We start from the raw sequence: 19252 nt of genomic DNA on the forward strand, positions 1-19252 counted from the left end.
AGGCCAAGTAGCACAGCAGGCAGGAGTGGAGGTCAAGAGAGCGCAGCCGCCCACCATGAAGCCAGGGTGGAAGCGGGCCCAGGACTCGGCACACACGGCCCGGGCCTCTCGCAGGTACCGCTGGAAACGCGCCCGGAGCCCCCTCCATCTGCGGCAGCAGCCAGAGAGGCCTCCTGGGCGGAGAGGCGCTCGTGCTCCTCCACGGCGGAGCGGGAAGAGGCGATGGAGGTGGTGCAGCTTCTCCTCTGGGAGGTCCTGGGGCGGCCCTCTGCGTAGGAGTGCAGGAAGCGGTCCACCTGCGCGACAGCAAGAGGGCAGCGGCTCAGAGGCCTAGAGAGGCTCCACTCACGGCCCCCCCCCAAGGTCAAAATGGCCTCACCCAGAGCTTTGGAAAAAGACCTCCTGGTCCACCTAGTCTGCCCTGATACTATTCCCCTGTATTTTATCTTAGGATGGGGCTTTAGTTTATCCCAGGCATGTTTAGATTCAGTTCCTGTGGAGTTATCTACCACGTCTGCTGGGAAGTTTGTTCCAAGCATCTACTACTCTTTCAGTCAAATAATATTTTCTCATGTTGCTTTTGATCTTTCCCCCAACTAACTTCAGATTGTGTCACCCTTGTTCTTGTGTTCACTTTCCTATTAAAAACACTTCCCTCCTGAACCTTATTTAACCCTTTAACATATTTAAATGTTTCGATCATGTCCCCCCTTTTCCTTCTGTCCTCCAGACTATACAGATTGAGTCCCATTAAGTCTTTCCTGATACGTTTTATGCTTAAGGACCTTCTACCATTCTTGTAGCCCGTCTTTGGACCCCCTCAATTGTAGGTGAGGTTTCCACAACTGGACACAGTATTATTCCAAATGGGGCCTCACCACCGCTCTACATAGCAGGATCACACTCCTCCTCTTCCTGTTTGTTATACCTCTAGCTATGCAGCCAAGCATCCTACTCACTTTCCCTACTGACTGACTGCACTGTCCCACGCATTTGGAGATGGTCAGAAATCACGGCCCCTCAATCCTTCGTTTTTGCTTTCCAGCCCTGTGGCTGCCAGGCCAGCTGAATCTGTGGGGCGCACGGGTTCAGCAACAGCTTCTGTGCTGTGAGGGGGCAACGGGAGCATGAATGCCCATGTTCCCACAGCTGAACTCTCTCCCAGTGACTGCGTGTGTGTGTGCGTGTCTCCATAGCATTGAGCAATAGCGCAAAGGCTTCTACACTGCCCCATAGACTCCACAGCACCCTCTGGTTGCCTGCCCCCCAAACCCCGACTTCTGCAGGCCTCCTATTTGGGGGGGGGGGGGAGAAGGCCACTCTTACCTGCCTGGCATTGACGTCGTAGGCTGCCAGCTGGGCACGGAGGCGGAGGAGGCCGGGTCCTCCCTCGGTGGCAAAGAGGTCGGCCATCACTTCCCCCAATGCTGCTATAGGGCACTGGGACCCCCAGCAAGAGAGCCAAGGTGGGCACCAGGTTCACCTGCGGGACCGTCGTGAGGGCTCCCTGGGGAGGCAGGGGGGGGCAAAGGACGGGGCCAAGGTGGGAAGGGACCTCTGGAAGGCCCTCACTCTCACCAGGGACCGGCCACTTGGCGCTGCTCCCCTCCACGGATCCTCCCCCCGGACCCCCTTGACACCCGGGTGGCAGCTCAGGGCTCCTCCCTCCCTCCCAATGATGCCCCCACACCACCTGGGCGGGCCAGCCGTTTTGGGGAGGGGCCGCTCACCTCAGGGGGAGGGTCCTGGAAGAGGGGGGGCCTTGCTGTACACAAAGAGAGCCGCGTCCAGCTCCTCGTCGCTGTCTCCCCCGTGGTCCCCGGTCGCAGTCATGCCATGGTCCCCTTGCCACCAGGAGGAGCGTGTCATTGCCCAGGTGGTCAACCAGTGAACTGTCCATCAACAATATACAGAACTTATGTGACGGGCTCTTGGCCTCCCCAGCGCCACACAGGCTGGCGGAAAGAGTCCGTGCGCCCCCTGATGCCCAGAAAGTAGTGCACCACATCGTTTTTTCTCAGCCTCCAGTTAACAATACAATGCAAAACTTTAGGTATACATTATGTGAATGGTCAGGAGTGTGTGTGTAAATTTTGCACTTCTTCTGACAGATAGTGTAGCTGCAGCCGTGTGTTGGAAACGGCCTCTGTACGGGATGTACGTTACAAGCAGCATGTGGTCATTGGATTTCTCACTGCAGAGAAAGAAACTGTTGGGAACATTCACAAATGTTTGTGTAGAGTTTGCGGACAATCTGCAGTCGACAGAAGGACGGTGAGTCGCTGGGGCCCGGAGGGTGAAGCCATTAGAGGCGATTTGCACAGTGCAGAAATGGCTTTGTGACCAGAAGGAGGGGAACTGACAGGGCATCCACATCCTTGGGTCTCGCTGGAGGAAGGCCGTAGAATGGGACGGAGATCACGTGGAAAAACAGGGTGTAGAAGAAACATCCTCTTTCTTGTGTGTAGGTTTCATCGTGTTTAATAAATAACCGTTGAAGAAAATAAATGTGGTGCATTCACCTTCTGGGCGGCCCTCATATAGAAGCAGCCACACGGCAACGGTCCCCTGGCTGGGCAGTTGTGCCGTGATGAGGACGGCTGTGCCTGGCGCCAGGGGAAAAGTTGTCTGCCAGGGGAGGCTGGGGGGGAGGGGCAGCCACCCCCCTTCCAACTCACCTGAGCATCTCGTCCATCTGGGAGAGCTTCTTGGCCATTTCAGGGTGATCCGGTCCGGTGTTTGTGACCACAGTGATCCACACCCAAAAAATGGGCAATGAGTAGATCCCATTCGCCACTGTCCACTGGGGCCGCGGAGAAGAGGGGAGAAAGAGGTCAAAGGTGAAAAGGGGCGGGGCCTTGGAGGGAGGGGGCCAGGAAGGAGGGCAAGGCACACAAGGGGGGAAGGGCAGTGGTCCCCAACCCCACTCACCGGGTCATGGACACACCCCCTAGAGCCGGGCCCGCGGAAGCGAGAGGCGGGCACTGTGCTCCGCTTGTGTGTGGGCAGGGCAACCAGCACGGCCCAATTTACAATGAGCGACAGGTGTCTGTCTACCTGCTGCTTGAACAAATGGGGCTGCACAGGTGTGCACCTGGAACCATCCCCTCTCCCCCAACACCACCACCTGGGTCCCCAAAGGTTGGAGGGGGCTGAGCTCCAGGGACAGGCAGTCAGGGGCAGCTGAGGCTGGGACCCTCGGGGGGGGGGGGGAAGAACCCTCCCTTCATGGGCGGGCAAGGACAGCAAGTCAGGGAAACTGGCAGGAAGTGGAGCTTTGTGGGCTTTGAGTTCTCTGCCGCCCATGGGACTCAGGGCCACCTGTTGTTTGGCCCCTGTCTCTTGGCTCTGTTACAAAAGCCATTAAAGAAGCATTTTCCTTTTAAGTTGGAAGAGGCATGGAGATGTGTATAATATGTGTCTAATAGCCAACAACCTGAAACTAATAAATTTGCTGTTAAAACAAAGTACAGCTGGCAAAAGAAAGGAATGAAAATAAAAATTAAAGACTCTATAAACTTAAATACAAAGGCAAATAAGAATGAGATTCTAGTTAAATGATTGGATGTTAGATGGTAAGAGGAGCAGGCACTTAGGACAATTATAGGACGTCACAAATAAGCAGCAGGAAATGACAGTCAACAGGAGGGTTGACATTGATCTTAAATTGTCTTGTATTAAAATTTCTTGATATGGATTGGTATCGATTTAATCTTTTGCTTGTGTTGTAGTAGATTCGTCTTTCTTATATTTATAAAAAATCTTTTTTAAAAAAGCATTTTCTTAGCAAAATCCAGACCCCTGGAGCGATCCTGGTCCCCAGAGTGGTCCTTCCCTGTCAGACTCCGGCCTCCCTGACCCCCCCCTCACCTCCCTCCCAGGCAGGACCAGGGCGGGCCACTCACCTGTCTGGTACAAATGCTGCAGGATCCCATCGTCTCACCGTGTGCAGGTCTTTGACGTTGAAGGAAGGGAAGAAGTGGGCCCGGTGGAAGGCCTGCGGGAAGAGGCCCCTCCCAGGTGTCGTCCCCCATAAAGACCACTTTTCTCCCTGGAAGAGGCGGAGGGGACATTGGCAGAGGCACCCGAGGAGGGAGGGAGGGGAGGCAACAGCCATGGCAACCAGCCACACAGAGAAACAGAGAAGAAGATTGATGGCAGAAAAAGACCTCATGGTCCATCTCGTCTGCCCTTCTACTATTTCCTGTATTTTATCTTAGTGATGGATCTATGTTTATCCCAGGCTTGTTTCAATCAGTTACTGTGGATTTACCAACCACGTCTGCTGGGAGTTTGTTCCAAGGATCTACTACTCTTTCAGTAAAATAATATTTTCTCATGTTGCTTTTGATCTTTCCCCCAACTAACTTCAGATTGTGCCCCCTTGTCCTTGTGTTCACTTTCCTATTGAAAACACTTCCCTCCTGAACCTTATTTAACCCTTTAATGTTCTTAAATGTTTCGATTGTGCCCCCCCCCTTTCCCTTCTGTCCTCCAGACTAGACTGATACGAGTCCATTCAATCTTTCCTGATTGGTTAAACACAGGGATTGGTTAAAATGCCTCTTGCTCCACCATCATCAGAGTCTCAGGAAGCCCCATTCTCTGCTCTTGGAAGGGACTTGGAGGTCTTCTAGTCCAGCCCCCTGCTCAGGCAGGAAACCCTCTACAGGGCCGCTCAGAGTCCAGTTTGGAGGGGAGCGGCATATAAATGCAACGCAACGCAATCAATATACCAGCCATGCAAACCTTGTTCTTGTTGAGTGCTGAGTGTAAGCGCTCAACAGCATGCGTACGTTTCCAGCACCCATAACGCAGTGTGCGTGGCATCCCCTGCATGGCCCCCCACACATACCTGTGGTAAACACACTCACACATGTGTACACAACCCTCCTGCAGCCCACCCCACCCCTCCAGAGGGGATGTGCCCCACCCTCCATGCAGCGTGTGGGAGATACCCGAAAATCAGCTGGCCGGCGAGAGGTGCATGCGTGCATGGTGAAGTTGGGCCATGGCTGCATGCTGGCAGAGAGGGCCATAGGTTGCCCGTCACAGCCCTATTCCATTCCAGACACATGGCTGCTCCATTTTTGTCTTTAAAACCTCCTAGTGTTTTAATAAGAGATTGCGCAACCCTTATTTCAAAACCTGGGCTTCTGTGCTGCCCTTTGTCCATAGAGTCAGGGCAGCTTAGAAAACGGGAATGATACAAAACCCAAGATTAAAACTGATCTAAAATAAATCTAAAACTCCAAGCATTAGAAAACATCCATTCAGGTTCATTCCATTTCACTCATGCAAATATATATGGCCAGAGCAGAACCCCAGTGCTTGTCCAAAACAGTACAGGGTGCTACGGGTTCTGCTCACCCCCCCGAGGGTCAGTAGGGGGATGAGGTCTCTTTTGGGGGGGGGGGGAATCATTCCCAGGTCAAAGCAGGCAGCAACTGACAGAGATGACCCCATAGCCTCCAATGGTTGGACAAGCCCGGAAGCGCCCCCTGCAACCTCCAACCAAGAAGCCCCAGCAAGTGGGCTGCTTCTATGGGGTCCCTGGAGAGGCCGAAGGCAGCAGGGCCTCTTGGACCTTCCACCCAGGGAGGCCGAGGCGTCTCAGGGTGGGGAGGGACAGGGGAGCTCCAGGCATTCTTCTCAGGACTGGAAGGAAGGGGGGGGGGCAGCCAAGGCGGGAGGCACCATCCAGGCCATGCCTGTCCCAAAGGCCCCGCCCCCCCACCCCCCCCCCAAAGAGGCAACTGGCGTCTTCACTCCGGAGCTTGGAGGAGAAGCCAAACCAGAAAGTCCACTTTTGTCCAGTCTTGGGAAAAGCACCTGTGGGCAACCGCGTGGTTTCCCGGCTCCCCAGCAGAAGCTCAGAGGGGGGGAAGGCGCCTTTCGGGCCCGTGGAGAGCGCAGAGGGCCGGCGCAGCCTCCCCCCTCCCTCCTCCTCCCCCGCGGACTAGCGCCCGGGGCCCCCACCGTTGGTGCGCAGCTGCCAGAGCAGGTTGTCCTCGCGGATGGCGTGGGAGGCGAAGTTGCTGCCGGCGTCGACGAAGGTGGGCAGGGAGCCCGTGGCGAGGGCCTTGAGGCGCTGCATGGTGGTGCTGGGCGGGTCCCGCGCGGAAGCGGTGCAGGGCGGGGCGTGGCGGGGGCTGCAGGCGGGCCAGGGCGGCCCAGCGTCCCCAGGCGACCCTCGAAGGGCCTGCGCGGGAGGCGGCTCCGGGGGGTGCGCCGCGGCGAAGTCGAAGCGCAGCGCGTCGATCAGCACCAGCGCCGCCCGCGGGAACCGGCCCCGGCAGCCAGCAGGACGCGGGGCCGCCCGGGGAAGGCGGCGGGGGGCGAGGGGGGGCCGCCCGGGGGCAGGTGGCAGGCGCTGCGCCGGTCCAGCTCCAGCCGCGTCAGCAGGAAGCCCCCCGCGAACAGCGCCGCCGCCGCCCCCCGCCACAAGGGCCGCCAGGCCACCGCCGCCAGCCCCCGCCGCCCGCCCCATGCCCGCGCGCCCTTGGCCCCTTGCGCCGGAAGAGGGGGCGGAAGGAGGAAGCGGCCAGGGAGGGCGCGGGCAGAGCGGCCGCGGAGGGGCGCCCCCTTCAGGCGGGAGGACCCAACTGCAGCAGCTTCCCTGCCAGGCACCTGCCCCTCTAGGAGAGACTCTCTACCCACCCACCCACCCCTCAAAGCCCCACCACTGCCGACACGGGCTCTGCCATCGCCCTTTTATTACAACATGATTCCATCCAATATGAAAATAAACCAGGGGGGAGGGGGAGTCCCTGGGGGAGCAGTCCTTGGGGGGGGGGGGGGTACAGGGAGGGAGGGGGGCTGCTTCTCCAGCTAGCTGGTGCTCGACTGCTCCAGGTCCAGGTAGCTGGGGCTGCTGGGGGGGCTGCTGTGCCGATTGAGGGGAGGCCGCCGGGGTCCTCCAGCTCTCAGGGGGCGGAGGAGTCTTGTTCAGGGAGGAGTAGATGGACATGGCCTGAAAGAGGAGGGAAGAAAGGCGAGGGGTCAAGGAGGACAGGGGTGGGGTGGGGGGTGCTCTGCACCACCACAAACTGCCAAGACCCACAGGTCAGGGGGGGTTGGGTGAGCAGCATCTTTTCCAGCCCCCTCTAAGTGGTTTCCAGAGACTCGGCCTCTTGCCCCCAACAATCTGGGTCCTTGACCCACCTGGGAAGGAGGGAAGGCTGAGTCAACCTTGGGTCTGGTGGGATTTGAACTGCTAAACTGCTGGCAGCCAGGGATCAGCTCTAACCACTTTGCCATCCCAGCCCTTCAAGCCCCCCTCAATCCCCTGGGGCTCCAACGTACCCTCCGTGCCTAGGCCCCATGTAACTCCAGGGTCCTTGCTCACCCCCACAGGGCCCTTTGGCCATCTCTTCGTGTCTCCCCATCTCAGTCAAGGGAGCCCCCCCCCCTCTGCCCACATGGACCACCTGGCTGTTGCAGCTGCCCCCTAGCGCTCTCCCCAACCTCCCCACTCAGGCATATTCCCAGAAGCAAGGCTGGCACATTCCAGGTGTTGGTGACCTTGCATGGCATGTGACCAGACTATTTATGGGACCACCTTCTGCCTCACACATCCCAGCGACCAATTGGATCACACAGAGCCGGCCTTCTCCAGGTCTCATCAGCCAAAAAATGTTGGCTGGCGGGACCGCAAGTGAAAGCCTTCTCTATGGTGGCCCCAGTCCTCTGGAACCAACTCCCCCCAGAGATTTGTACCACCGCTACTTTCTCTGGCCTTCCGAAAGGCTTTGAACACGCGCTTGTGCCCTTGAGGGCCCCTCCCGCTAAGGAATTTCTGCCGCCTCCCGGCCCCAGACTGACCTGGGTGACCATGGTGGTGACGTCCCCCGGTGCTGGTGGGCAGGAGGATGGTGTTGGACTCCTTGGCCAGCTGGGAGAAGGCCTGCACGTACTGCTCCGCCACCGACAGGGAGGCCGCCATGTTGCCGTTCTGGGTGGGGGACCGGAGGAAGGGTGAAAAACCTCCCCAGTCCACCAAGGGGTCTCTCATTCCTCCCCCCCCTTTCTCACACCCGGCCCCAGAGGACAAGCAGGGCTGCTGTGTGGGGGCACCCCCAGGAAGGGGGTCTGGACACCCATCCAGAGGATGGGAACGAGCGGAGGGGGAGGGGGCCCCCAACCCAGCAGGACCCAGCTCCCCCCCCACCCCCGGTTGCCCACCTCCAAGAGGGAGGCTCCCTGGCCCCCAGGTCAGCAGTTGGGACCCCCCGTCCCACCCAGGGACCCCCCACCCAGCCCTCTTCAAGGGAAGCCTTGGGGAGGGGGCATCCGGAGACCCCTCCCTTCCTTCTTTCGACCAATAACTCCAGGCCCCTCTTCCTGTTGGCCCCACCCGACCACCCTGTGAGGCAAGTGGGTCTGAGAGTGTGGGGCGGGATTGGAACTCATGGCCTCTGGGTTTCTTGCCTGGTACCTAAGCACTAGAGTCAGTGGTTCTCTAGAAGGGGGCCGGGACTTCTTTGGGGGGTCGCCTAAGAAGACCCTGGGGGGGGAGATACATTCCCCCTGGTGTGCGGAACTAAAGCTTCTATTCTGGCGCCTTGGATGAGATGTTTACAATCCGGCCACTTGGGCGTTGACAGGGGGGGGGGGGGGGAGGTTTCCCTCTGACCTCCCTGCCAATCAGCCTCAAGCTGTTGGGAAAATTGGGGCTTATGGCTGGGGGTCACCACAACATGAGGAACTGTATAAAGGGGTTGCGCCATTAGAAAGGTGGAGACCCCCTGCTTAGACCAAGCGGTCTCTTTAGAGCCCAAGGCCTCCAACATAGACCCCCCCACACTCCTCTCTTTGCCTCTCATGAAGCTAGACGGCCCCCAGCAAGCGGCCCCCCACAAGGGCTTGCCTGGAGGACTCCCACAGGGACAGAGCCCCCCCCTTCTTCCTCCCCCTTCCCCGTGATCACCTGCTGGGTCAGAGCCATGCTCAGGAGTCCGATGGCCTCGGACTTGGCTTGGGCCTTCACCAGGATGGCGTTGGCATCCCCTGCGAGACAGAGAGAGGGAGGGAGGGAGGGAGAGAGGGTGAGGGGCTGGCTCCCCCCCCATGCCTCATTCACCCCCTCAGGTGGCATTTGGGCAGAGGCCTTCCTTCAAAAGGGGGGGGGGGAGGGAGAGAAGAGGGGGTGCAGGGCAGGGAGATGGTCAGGGCTGCTGGTCCACCCGTGCCAGGTATGGGCCCCACCCAGGGCAGAGGGAGAGCGCTGTGCTCGCTTTGGGCCGAGCCCCCCTGCCCACTCCCCGTACCGGTCGCCTGGTTGATCCGCTCCATCTTCTCCGCCTCCGAAGCCAGGATCTGGGCCTGCTTCCTGCCCTCCGCCACGTTGATGGCCGATTCCCGAATCCCCTCCGACTCCAGGACGGTGGCCCTCTTGCGCCGCTCAGCCTCCACCTGGAAGCAAGGGGGGGGGTCGGGGGGGAAGGCATTCTGAAATCCCCTCCTGCTTCCCTGACATCTCCCTGTCACTTGCGGTCGAGAGGGAAGGCCCGGTCGTGGATGACGTCACACCAAACGGCCAAGCCATGGAGAAATATCGGGAGCTGGGGAAGCAGGTTGTTGCCAGAGTTGGGCTCATTTTTCCTTGACTCTGCCAGGAAGCGGGATCCGGGTTTTTTACATGATTTCCCCCTGACTTTTAAACATCGAAACACAGAAGACTGACGGCTGAAAAAGACCTCATGGTCCATCTCGTCTGCCCTGACACTATTTCCTGCATTTTATCTGAGGATGGATCTATGTTTATCCCAGGCAGGTTTACATTCAGTTCCTGTGGATTTATCTACCACGTCTGCTGGAAGTTTGTTCCAAGGATCTACTGCTCTTTCAGTCAAATCATATTTCCTCACGTTGCTTTTGATCTTTCCCCCAACTGACCCCAGATTGTGCCTCCTTGTTCTTGTGTTCACTTTCCTATTAAAAGCACTTCCCTCCTGGACCTTATTTAACCCTTGAACCTATTTAAATGTTTTGATCCTGTCCCCCCTTTTCCTTCTGTCCTGCAAACATTTTAATAGTTTGTTTTTCCCCCCTGATTTATTCCATTTTTTTCACAAATTCCCCGATAATTCCCTGATATTTTCCGATCCACCAATTTCCCTGATAATTCCGATTTCCAGGCTTGCTAGACACCCTGAAAGCAACAGGGCCTTTCTGTGGGCATCTCCTCGCCTCCTGATGAAAGGGCCCCTCCCCAGGCCAGGACTGCAGGGGTTCAGCTGCCGCCCCTTCTACACCCCGAGCCCCAGGCGCTGGGCAAACACTGGGCCAAGCGGGACCCACACCGCCCTCCTCCCAGCCATAGCCAGGCAGCCCCGGAGAGCCCCCCCGCCCCCCACTGCCCAGGATGTCCGGCCTGACCTGCATCTGCATGGACTCCTTCACGCGGGGCGGCACGTGGATGTCCTTGATCTCGTAGCGCAGGCAGCGGATGCCCCAGTAGTCTGAGGCCTGGTTGATGGAGTCCACGATGCTGGCGTTGAGGGATTCACGCTCCTGGGGGGGGCAAGGGGGGGGGGACGAGTCTGAGTGCCCGGCAAGGGGCAGAGCACAAGGAAAGGCAGCCCCGGAGACCCCCCTGCTCAGACCCCACCTGCCCTCTGACATCTGCCATGGCCAATTACTTTGTGTTTTTATATTGTTGTAAGGCACCTTGAGTCCTTCAGGATTGGGCGGCATAAAAGATAGATTAGTATTATTATTTTTAAGATTTGTATGCCGCCCTTCTCCAATCGATTGATCAGTCAATAGATAGATAGATAGATAGATAGATAGATAGATAGATAGATAGATAGATAGATAGATCCCTCCGTCCGTCCGTCTGGAGGCAGCCAGAGGGAGCCTGTCGGTGTGGGCTCTGCGACCCCCTCCTGGTCCCTCCAACATTGCTCAGAAGTTGATTGTGGCTTCTGCCTCCAAAGGCTTTTTGTCTGAGGAAAAGGCTACGTACTATGCAGCTCTCTTCAAGCAAACACCCCTGGCACTGACAGCCAGGTGGGGCCTTCTCTGTGGCAGCCCCGGCCCTTTGGAATCAACTCCCCCCAGCGATTCGCACCGCCCCCATCCTCCTGGCCTTTCGTAAGGCTCCAAAAACACATCTTTGCCGGCAGGCTTGGGGCCGTTGACCATTGCCTTCTTGCTCCAGCAAACACGGTGTGAGTGAATGATTATGATTGAATTTTAGTTAAATGGTTTTTAATTGTTTGGGGTTTTTAGCTTAGGTTTTACATTGGCTTTCTTATATTTTGTATTTGTATTGATTTTATTGTGCAGGCCGCCCTAGAAATCCAATGAATAATATAAATAAATAAAATAAATAAATAATTCAGGTAATTTGCATAAAACCCTGATGACCTTCAGCCTAACTCACTTAGTGGATGAAATGCGGGGGGGGGGGGGGGAGAGGGTGTGATAGAATCAGGAACTGACCAGCTGATCGAGGATGGCCTGAGAACGGAAGATGAAGCTCCACCCAAGGGGTACTGACCCTCAAGGCCCTTTCCAAAACATTCCATGCAGCCACCACTGGACACGGAGGGCAGGGGAGGAGAGGAGGAAGCGCAGGCTCTGAGTGGGAACATCCAGGTCCGGCTTTGCTCTTGTGGCCACTGCTCGACTTGAGTAAAAGGGCCACTTTCCTTTCACAAACGGGAGTCGAGGCCCCGTCGTTCCTGGACGTCCCAGTTGGGACCAAGCCTGGCTGCCCACTCTCCTCTTGCCCGGCCAGTGCACAGCAGGGGCCCCTCCTTCCCTCCGGCGTCTTACCCGGAAGACTTTGTCCAGGGAGAGCTTGCCCAGCTCAGATCGCATGGTGGTCTGGGCGAGCTGAGTGACCGCGTACTCGGGATCCTCCACCCCGTAGCTGGCCTAGAAAAGAGCCGGGACACCCGTGAGCGCCTCCCAGGCCAGGCGGGAGGGCCAGACCCACCACCCAGGGGGAGGCCTTGGGCAGCCCACGAGAGACCTCCCAAATCCATGCAGACTAAAAGCGCTCCAATTATTCTGCTCGGACCTCCCGCCCGGTACCTTGTAGGGGTCCATGATGCGCAGGTAGAGGACCCCGTCGATCTGGAGGGTCACGTTATCTGCAAGGGGACAGAAGGTCTTTCAGCGGGAGCCAAGGGAGCCTCGGTCACCCACCCAGCAATCCGGCCCTTGGACCGCTGATGCAAGGCTCTGGCCTCGACAAGGAGACCCAGGAGCCAAGGACCCCTCGAGGCTTCAGACGTCCAAGGCTAAGTGGGGTGAGGGCGGGTGGGCCTGGCCACTTTCTGCTCTTATGCGGCGTCCGAGGGCATCCCTGGACACCCTCATTGACCCTTTGACCACCCTCAGCTTTCTGCTTGGAAGCTGCTTGTCCAAAGGTGCTTTCTCAGGAGGCAACTGGACTTCCCGGTTATTCTTTGAAGGAGTTTCACTTCTCATCTGAGAAGGTTCCTCAGCTCTGACTGGATGGAGGGGAAAGGAAGGGTTGACCCCCCCCCCTTGCAGACCTTTCAGAGAGCCACGGAGGGCGCCCGGGAGCTGCCTGTCTTTCCTTTTCAGGGGAGGGGAGGGCGGGGGGGCATAAATTGCTTCTCATTCCCAAGGGGAGTTTCAAAGTCACGGGAAGCTCTTTGGTTTCCTTCCAGGGAGGCAGCCCAGCATTATCATCATTGTCCCCACACACACACACACGTTTGGGGAGGCTCATCCGTGAACGCTTCGGGGCCCAGGCTCTAGCAGGGACCTTGAAACCAGGCTGCTGGCACCCGACTGGCAACCACAGGCAGGCCTTGAGTTACGGCCACAATTGAACCTCAAATTCCTGTTGGTAAGCAGGGCAGTTGTTCAACTTTGCCTCATTTTACAACCCTTTTGCCACAGTTGTTAAGCAAATCCCTGCAGCTGTCAAGCGAGTCATGTGGTTGTTAAGCGAATCTGGCCTCCCCAACACCACCACCCCCGCCCCCACGTTGACTCTGCTTGTTAAAAGCCAGCTGGGGCGGTCACAAAAGGGGACGTGACTAGGACGCCGTCATAAGGACAGGCGAGTTTTTCCCCGAACGCCCTCACTCTGCTAAAGAAATAATTCCAACACTGTCAAACTTTTTACTAAGTTTGCACTTCTATTTCTACTAATTTTTCTCATCATTCCTATCACCCATCTCCTCCCACTCAGGACTGCATGGCTGTCACTTGTTGCTTGTATCCTAAGATTCTTACTAATATGGATTGTTTCTTCACTGCTTATTTGACCCCTATGACCATCATTAAGTGTTGTACCTCATGATTCTTGACAAATGTCTCTTTTCTTTTATGGACACTGAGAGCATCTGCACCAAAGATAAATTCCTTGCGTATCCAATCACTCTTGGTCAATAAAAAATTTCTATTCTATTCTAGTTGCCAAGCCCCCAAATGTTGATCACATGATCCCGAGGCTGCTTTGGGAGTTGGCCAGCATATAAGTACAAATGAATGAGTGAATGACCAACCGCTGTATGAGAAACGGTCCCAGGTCACATTTTTCAGTGTGGTTATTAACTTTGAATAGTCACTAAACGAACTGTAGCAAGTGGAGGACCCCCTGTCCTGAGTTGCATCCCCTCCCTGCAGGAATGAATGGAGCCAGCCACCCAATCCAATCCAGGACACCTCTGTATGGTCAAGCCCCCCCCCCCCCCCAGGGCTCCTCCCCACGCCCCCCACCAGCCAGGCCACTCACCGTGAGTCACAGCCGACTGCTCTGGCACGTTGATGACAATTTCCTTGAGGCTCTGGACGTAGCGGATGCGGTCTAGGAGTGGGATGAGGAAATTCAGTCCCTAGCGAGGATCAGCAAAGGACAAGGGTGACCCTTTCCCCTCCACAACGTCCCCTCCGCCTGCCCCACCACCATCACAGCAGCACAATCCCCTTGGAGGGACCAAGCAGGGGGTCCGTGGGGGGGGGAAGCATTTCGACATTTCCCTGATGTCTCCCTGTCACTTGCAATCTATAGTGAAGGCACGGCCGTAGATGACGTCACACCAAACAGCCAAGCCGTGGAGAAATATCGGTAGCTGAGGAAGGAGGTGGTTGCCACAGTTATGGTCATTTTTGCTTGACTCTGCCATTTTTTAAACACAATTTTCCCCTGACTTTTAAACCTTTTAATACAATTTGGGTTTTTTTCCAATTTATTCCTTTTTTTTCACAACTTCCGTGATAATTCCCTGATATTTCCCAAACCACCAACTTCCGTGATAATTCCCTGATTTTCCTGTTTTCCAGGTTTGCTGGACACCCTGTCAAGACACATGGCCATCCAAGCTCCACTAAGAAACCTCATAAGGAAACAGTCACCAACAAGGTCATCTAGCCCAGAGGTCCCCAACCTTTTTTGCACCAGGGACCGGCTTTAAGCTAGACCAGTTTTCCATGGCCCGGTGGGGGGGGGGAGCTAGCTGTCAGCGGCGCCGTAAAAGGGGCGATCAAGAGAGGAATGGGTGAATGAATGGACGGAGGGTGGGAAGGAAGGAAGGAAAGAGGGAAGGGACAGGAACAGAAGAAGGGTGCAAAGGAAGCAAGGAAAGGTGTGAAAGGGGAGAGTAAGAGAGGAAGGAGTGAAAGAAGGGAATGAGGGAGGAAAGAAGGGAGGAAGGAAAAGGAAAGCAAGAAATGGAGGGAGGAAAGGAAGGAAGGAAAGAAAGAAAGAAAGAAAGAAGGGGGGAAGGGACAGGAACTGAGGAAGGAAGCAAGGAAACTTATGAAAGGGGAGAGTAAGGGAAGAAGGTAGGAAGGAGAAAGAAAAGAAGAAATAGAGGAAGGGAAGGTAAAAGAGAGAAAGAAAAAGAGCAAGAAAGAAAGCAAGAAAGAGAAAGAAAGAAAGAAAGAAAGAAAGAAAGGCAACTTCAAAGAAAGGCTCACTGAGCATCTCTCACTCTCTCTCTCTTTCTATCCCTCTTTCTTTCTTTCTCTTCCTTTCTCTCTCTCCTCTTCCTTTATCTCCTCTCTCTCTCCCTCTCTCTTTCTCTCCCCCCTCTCTCCCCTTTCCCTCTCTCTTTCTCTCTCTCCCTCTCTTGCTATCTCTCCCCCCTTTCCCTCTCTCTTTCTCTCTCTCCCTCTCTTGCTATCTCTCCCCCCTTTCCCTCTCTCTTTCTCTCTCTCCCTCTCTTGCTATCTCTCAAACGTCAATTTATGCATGGTATGCTTGTGTGTGTGTCTGTTATCATATGGGGTTTCTTTTCTTAAATCGTTAAATTTTAATTAATTGGATTGTTGTGACTGTTTTTACATGTTGTGAGCCGCCCCGAGTCTTCGGAGAGGGGCGGCATACAAGTCCAACAAATAAAAAATAAATAAAATAAATAAATATCTCTCCCCCTCTCCCTCTCCCTCTCTCTCTCTCCCCCTCTTTCTCTCTCTTCTTCTCACTTTCTCTCTCTTGTTTTCTTTCTGTCTCTTTTGCTTTCTCTCTCTCTCACTCTTTCTTGTTTTCTTTCTCACGCTTTCTCTCTCTTGTTCTCTCTCTTGCTATCTCTTTCTCCCCCCCTTTCTCTCACTCTCTCTTTCTCACTTTCTCTCTATCTTGCTGTCTGTTGCTATCACTCACTCTCGTTCTCCGTTCTTCTCAGCGGTGACGCGCGCACGCCCTGCCCGCCTCACCTTTGCGAGAGCACTTTCGCCCCAGGCTCTCAGCAAGGGGGTTTGCAGGAGAGGTGGGGCCGGCGAAGGTGATATTCAATGTCGGGGGCGCACAGGCGGTTGCACGCGCTCCCTATCTCCCTGCTAGCCCACTCGGAATATTCAAAATAAGAAAAGCCTTCGCCGGCAAAGGTTTTTCTTATTTTGAATACTCCGAGTGGGCTAGCAGGGAGATAGGGAGCGCGTGCAACCGCCCGTGCGCCCCCGACATTGAAGACCTCCGCTGAGAAAAGCCTTTGCCAGCATTTCCTCTCGGCGTCAAGGAGGCGCAGCGGCGGGCGGAGAGAGGGAAGGGGGGGGCAGCGGCATCCCTCCTGGCCTTGGCGGGCCGCCCGACCCTCCCCACCTCCTGCAAACGCGGCGGGCGGCGGGGGGAGAGCGAGGAGCCGGTTCCGGCGGGCGCGGGGCTTGGCTGGCTGGCGGGGGGAGCGCCGCTGGTGGTGCGGAAAGGCCGAGGGGGCCCTGGCGCCGCGGACCGGCTGAAAACCCCCAACGGCCCGGTGCCGGTCCGCGGACTGGCGGTTGGGGACCTCTGATCTAGCCCAACCCCCTGTAATATGCCACAAAACCAAACGGACCATCCTTCAAGAGGGCAGAGTCTGGCCTTAAAACCCTCCAGCACTTGAGGAAATAGCAGCTGCAGCCGCCAGGGAAGAGATGGTTCCCCCCACCCCAAGGCTGGGCTTCTCCTCCCCCCCCCACTCACAAGCATCTCTGGCTACTTGAGCCACGGCCCTAGGCGGCCCATCGCCCCCCCCCCCCTTAACTGAGAACTGTAATGCCAGTTCCAAGCCTTTTCTGGGCACGTGGCAGTCCTTGACTTACAAGAATTCACTTAGTGACCATTTGAAGTTACAACAGCACTGAAAAAAAATCAACTTGTGGCCATTTTTCACACTTTGGACTGTTAAAGCAGCCCCATTGTCATTGACACTTGTACCGTACACTCAGCAACTGGCTCATCTTTATGACGGTCACAGTGTCCCGAGGTCACGTGATCCCTTTTGCGACCTTCTGACAAGCAAAGTCAATGGGGAAGCTAGATTCATTTAACAGCCATGTTACTAACTTTAACAGCTGCAGTGAATCACTTAACAACTGTGGCAAGAAAGGTCAAAAATGGAGCAAAACTCCTTAACAAATTTCTCAGTAAACAACATAACATTTGGACTCCATTGTGGCTGTAAGTCGAGGACCACCTGGAAGAAGACCGCAAGCAGGTGAGGAAGCAATGTGCAACCTCTGAGCAGGAAGGCTGCCAGGAGCCCAAGCCCCACTAAGAAGCCCCTTGTGGGGGGAGGGGGGACGACACTTCTGCCTGCAAGCCTCAACCAAGGGCTTCACACCAGAGGGTGGCGCTTTCCCTGTCCCGGTTCCAGGAGGGGGAGGGCAACCGGTCCGAAAGGCTGCTGATGGGTCAGGGGACCAGAGCTTGGCAGCAACCCTCCGCAGGCAGCCTCTGATCCCAACCAGGGCAAGAAGGTTTGGAGGGAGGCAAAGACTCTTGCTTTAAGGCAGCAATCTGGGGCTCTTTTGTACCCCTGCTGGATGACCCCTCCCCACTGGCTGGCCTCACCCCCCCCCCTTTTGGGGAATGCTTCAAGATTAAGGTGAGCAGACGTCCACCTTTTAAACAATTTGTGCCACATTATTTTTAAAAAGTCCCAATGCAGGACAAGCTAGGGATGGCTCAAAAATCAAGATACACCTCACCCACCCCGTCAATGGGACCCCGCTTTACTAATGCTAACATGTGGTCACCTTATTCAAGAGGGAATATGAGAGAGCAAGAGAGACATTTCCCCACAGACAAGAAAAGAGGGGAGCCACAAAGGCTGGGGTGGGCGTGGCTGGCAGGGAGCAAATGAGGGGGAGCTGGCCACGCCCACCCAGGTTTTGTCACTCCGGGTGTTTTCTTTCCTGGGGAAAACGAGTCCAAATGTCTCTTTCTTTAAGGTTGCAGAGCCCCCACCCCGCTGCTTTCAGGACGGAGGGTTCAAAGTGTATTTGGGCGACTGCCTCAACTTGCAGGGCTCGGCAGGGGGGAGGCCTCGCCCAACGCTTCCCCCCAACAGTCGCCCAGCATCAGAGCCACGGCCTCCTGGGACTTCGGGGGGGGGGCGCTGTGCACAGGGACGGAGCCCGACTAGACGCCCTCCCGGGTGCCCCCCCCACGGCTCTCACCGGCTCGAGGATGCGGTGGAAGCGGCCCATGCGCTCCACCACCCAGGCCTCCTGCTGCGGCACGAAGAGCACCACCGTGTTGACGGGCAGCCCCGAGGCGCTTCTCACCGCCGCCCTGGACCCCTGCAAGACCCCCAGAGAGAGAGGGAAGGAGGCGCTGAGGGGGGGCCGCCTCCGCCACGCGACCCCCCTTCCCCCGCCTGCCCCCCGCCGCGCCCCGCACCTCCCGCAGCAGCAGCAGCCGCCGGCCCGCCGAGACCCCGCGCGCCGCCCGCAGCGCCAGCATCACGCCTTCTCCAGTCCAGCGCCGGTGCGCCGCTGCAAGGACTCCGCCGCGTTTCCGCCTCCGGGAAGGAAGCCCGGCCGAGCGTCAGCCCGCCCCTTCCGGTCTCGCACTCAATGGGGCGTGCGGCCACTGGTGCCCTGTCGTCACGCTCCCGGGGGGGAAGCCGTCCCGCTCCGTCGCTGGTTCCGAGATGCTCCGTCGAGTCTCCGCCCCAGGGATTCCCGGCCCTTCCGCATCCGAGGCTCCCCTTGCAGTTGGGGGTGGGTGTGAGTGTGTGTTAAATTGCCCAGAGTGCTCTGTAGTTTTCCTGGGCTTATTTTATTTTCTCTCCCCTTTTCTATAAGGGGCATGCAAAAGTGCACCACTGTGCCGACCGTCGCTGTCCTACTGTCTTTTATTGTTATTATTATTATTATTATTATTATTATTATTATTATTATTATTATTTTATTAGATTTGTATGACGCCCCTCTCCAAGGACTCAGAGCGGTTCACAACAATACATACAATAAAATACAAATCCAATATAAATTATATTAAAAACCCATTATAAAAAACTAACAATTCTAAACAATCATACCAATCTCATATGTTTTATCATTACTTTCCATGTTGTTTATAAACGATCCTATACTTGATTGACTAAATAAATACTGGGCGGCGTACATATAAAAACAATATAAAAACAATCTAAAACCCACTAAGAAACCATTCATATCCTTCAGTGGCCGAATCAAGATAGCATCAAATTGATCAACGGTCCCAGGCCTGCGGGTAAAGCCAGGTCCTCAAGGCCTTCGAAAAGGCCAGCACGGTGGGGTGGGGGCTAATACGGACCCCAGGGTAATTAACTTGGGCTGTCATCATCTCAGCAAGGTCTCCAGGGGAATAGCAATAATGCTGTCTTAGACTTCACTTTGCAGCCCCCTCTGAACAGTGTAAGAGTCCAGATGTTGCCTTCCACAATCTGGGTCCTCCTTTCACTGACCTTGGAAGGAGGGAGCCGAGTCAATTAACAAGGCTCTAACTGCAGGCAGTGGGGACGCAGAGTCACCACCACATGTCTTCCTCTCCAGCTGCTTCTCATCTGTCTAT

At 56.0% G+C, this 19252-nt stretch overlaps 2 protein-coding genes across 3 annotated transcripts in view; both read right to left on the reverse strand.

Moving 5' to 3' along the window:
- Positions 1-6707, reverse strand: part of PIGO (phosphatidylinositol glycan anchor biosynthesis class O) — an 11516-nt gene extending 4809 nt beyond the window's left edge. Inside the window, 19 exon segments of the mRNA XM_070736927.1 lie at positions 5-25; positions 28-152; positions 155-212; positions 214-261; positions 264-296; positions 1327-1422; positions 1424-1507; positions 1731-1757; positions 1759-1845; positions 1847-1892; positions 2679-2734; positions 2736-2803; positions 3906-3939; positions 3941-4012; positions 4014-4051; positions 5980-6292; positions 6294-6335; positions 6337-6585; positions 6684-6707. Of these exon segments, the coding sequence (XP_070593028.1) occupies positions 5-25; positions 28-152; positions 155-212; positions 214-261; positions 264-296; positions 1327-1422; positions 1424-1507; positions 1731-1757; positions 1759-1845; positions 1847-1892; positions 2679-2734; positions 2736-2803; positions 3906-3939; positions 3941-4012; positions 4014-4051; positions 5980-6292; positions 6294-6335; positions 6337-6585; positions 6684-6707 (1521 nt within the window).
- Positions 6700-18220, reverse strand: STOML2 (stomatin like 2). Of its 2 annotated transcripts, none has more exons than XM_070743674.1 (10): positions 18095-18220; positions 17872-17994; positions 13727-13798; positions 12046-12104; positions 11785-11886; positions 10381-10515; positions 9270-9414; positions 8930-9009; positions 7825-7954; positions 6700-6973 (listed from the first exon to the last, which is right to left on the reverse strand). In XM_070743674.1, exons 4-10 carry the CDS (start codon positions 12058-12060, stop codon positions 6927-6929), a joined length of 654 nt encoding a protein of 217 aa, XP_070599775.1. In that variant the 5' UTR covers positions 12061-12104; positions 13727-13798; positions 17872-17994; positions 18095-18220; the 3' UTR covers positions 6700-6926. The 2 variants fall into 2 exon arrangements, with proteins under 2 accessions (XP_070599775.1, XP_070599774.1); XM_070743673.1 differs by having other exon boundaries at positions 13727-13826.
- Between the last annotated feature and the right edge of the window lie 1032 nt (positions 18221-19252).

This window comes from Erythrolamprus reginae, chromosome 2 (genome assembly GCF_031021105.1).
Source record: "Erythrolamprus reginae isolate rEryReg1 chromosome 2, rEryReg1.hap1, whole genome shotgun sequence".
NCBI classification, from domain to species: Eukaryota; Metazoa; Chordata; class Lepidosauria; order Squamata; family Dipsadidae; genus Erythrolamprus; species Erythrolamprus reginae.

Coding starts and splice junctions, on each gene's coding strand:
- STOML2 (XM_070743673.1), bottom strand. CDS start 18,157: ATGCTGGCGCTGCGGGCGGCGCGCGGGGTCTCGGCGGGCCGGCGGCTG. Junction 17,995..18,094: donor GGCTGCTGCTGCTGCGGGAG/GTGCGGGGCGCG, acceptor GGGGTCTTGCAG/GGGTCCAGGGCGGCGGTGAG. Junction 7,955..8,929: donor GCATGGCTCTGACCCAGCAG/GTGATCACGGGG, acceptor TCCCCCACCCAG/AACGGCAACATGGCGGCCTC.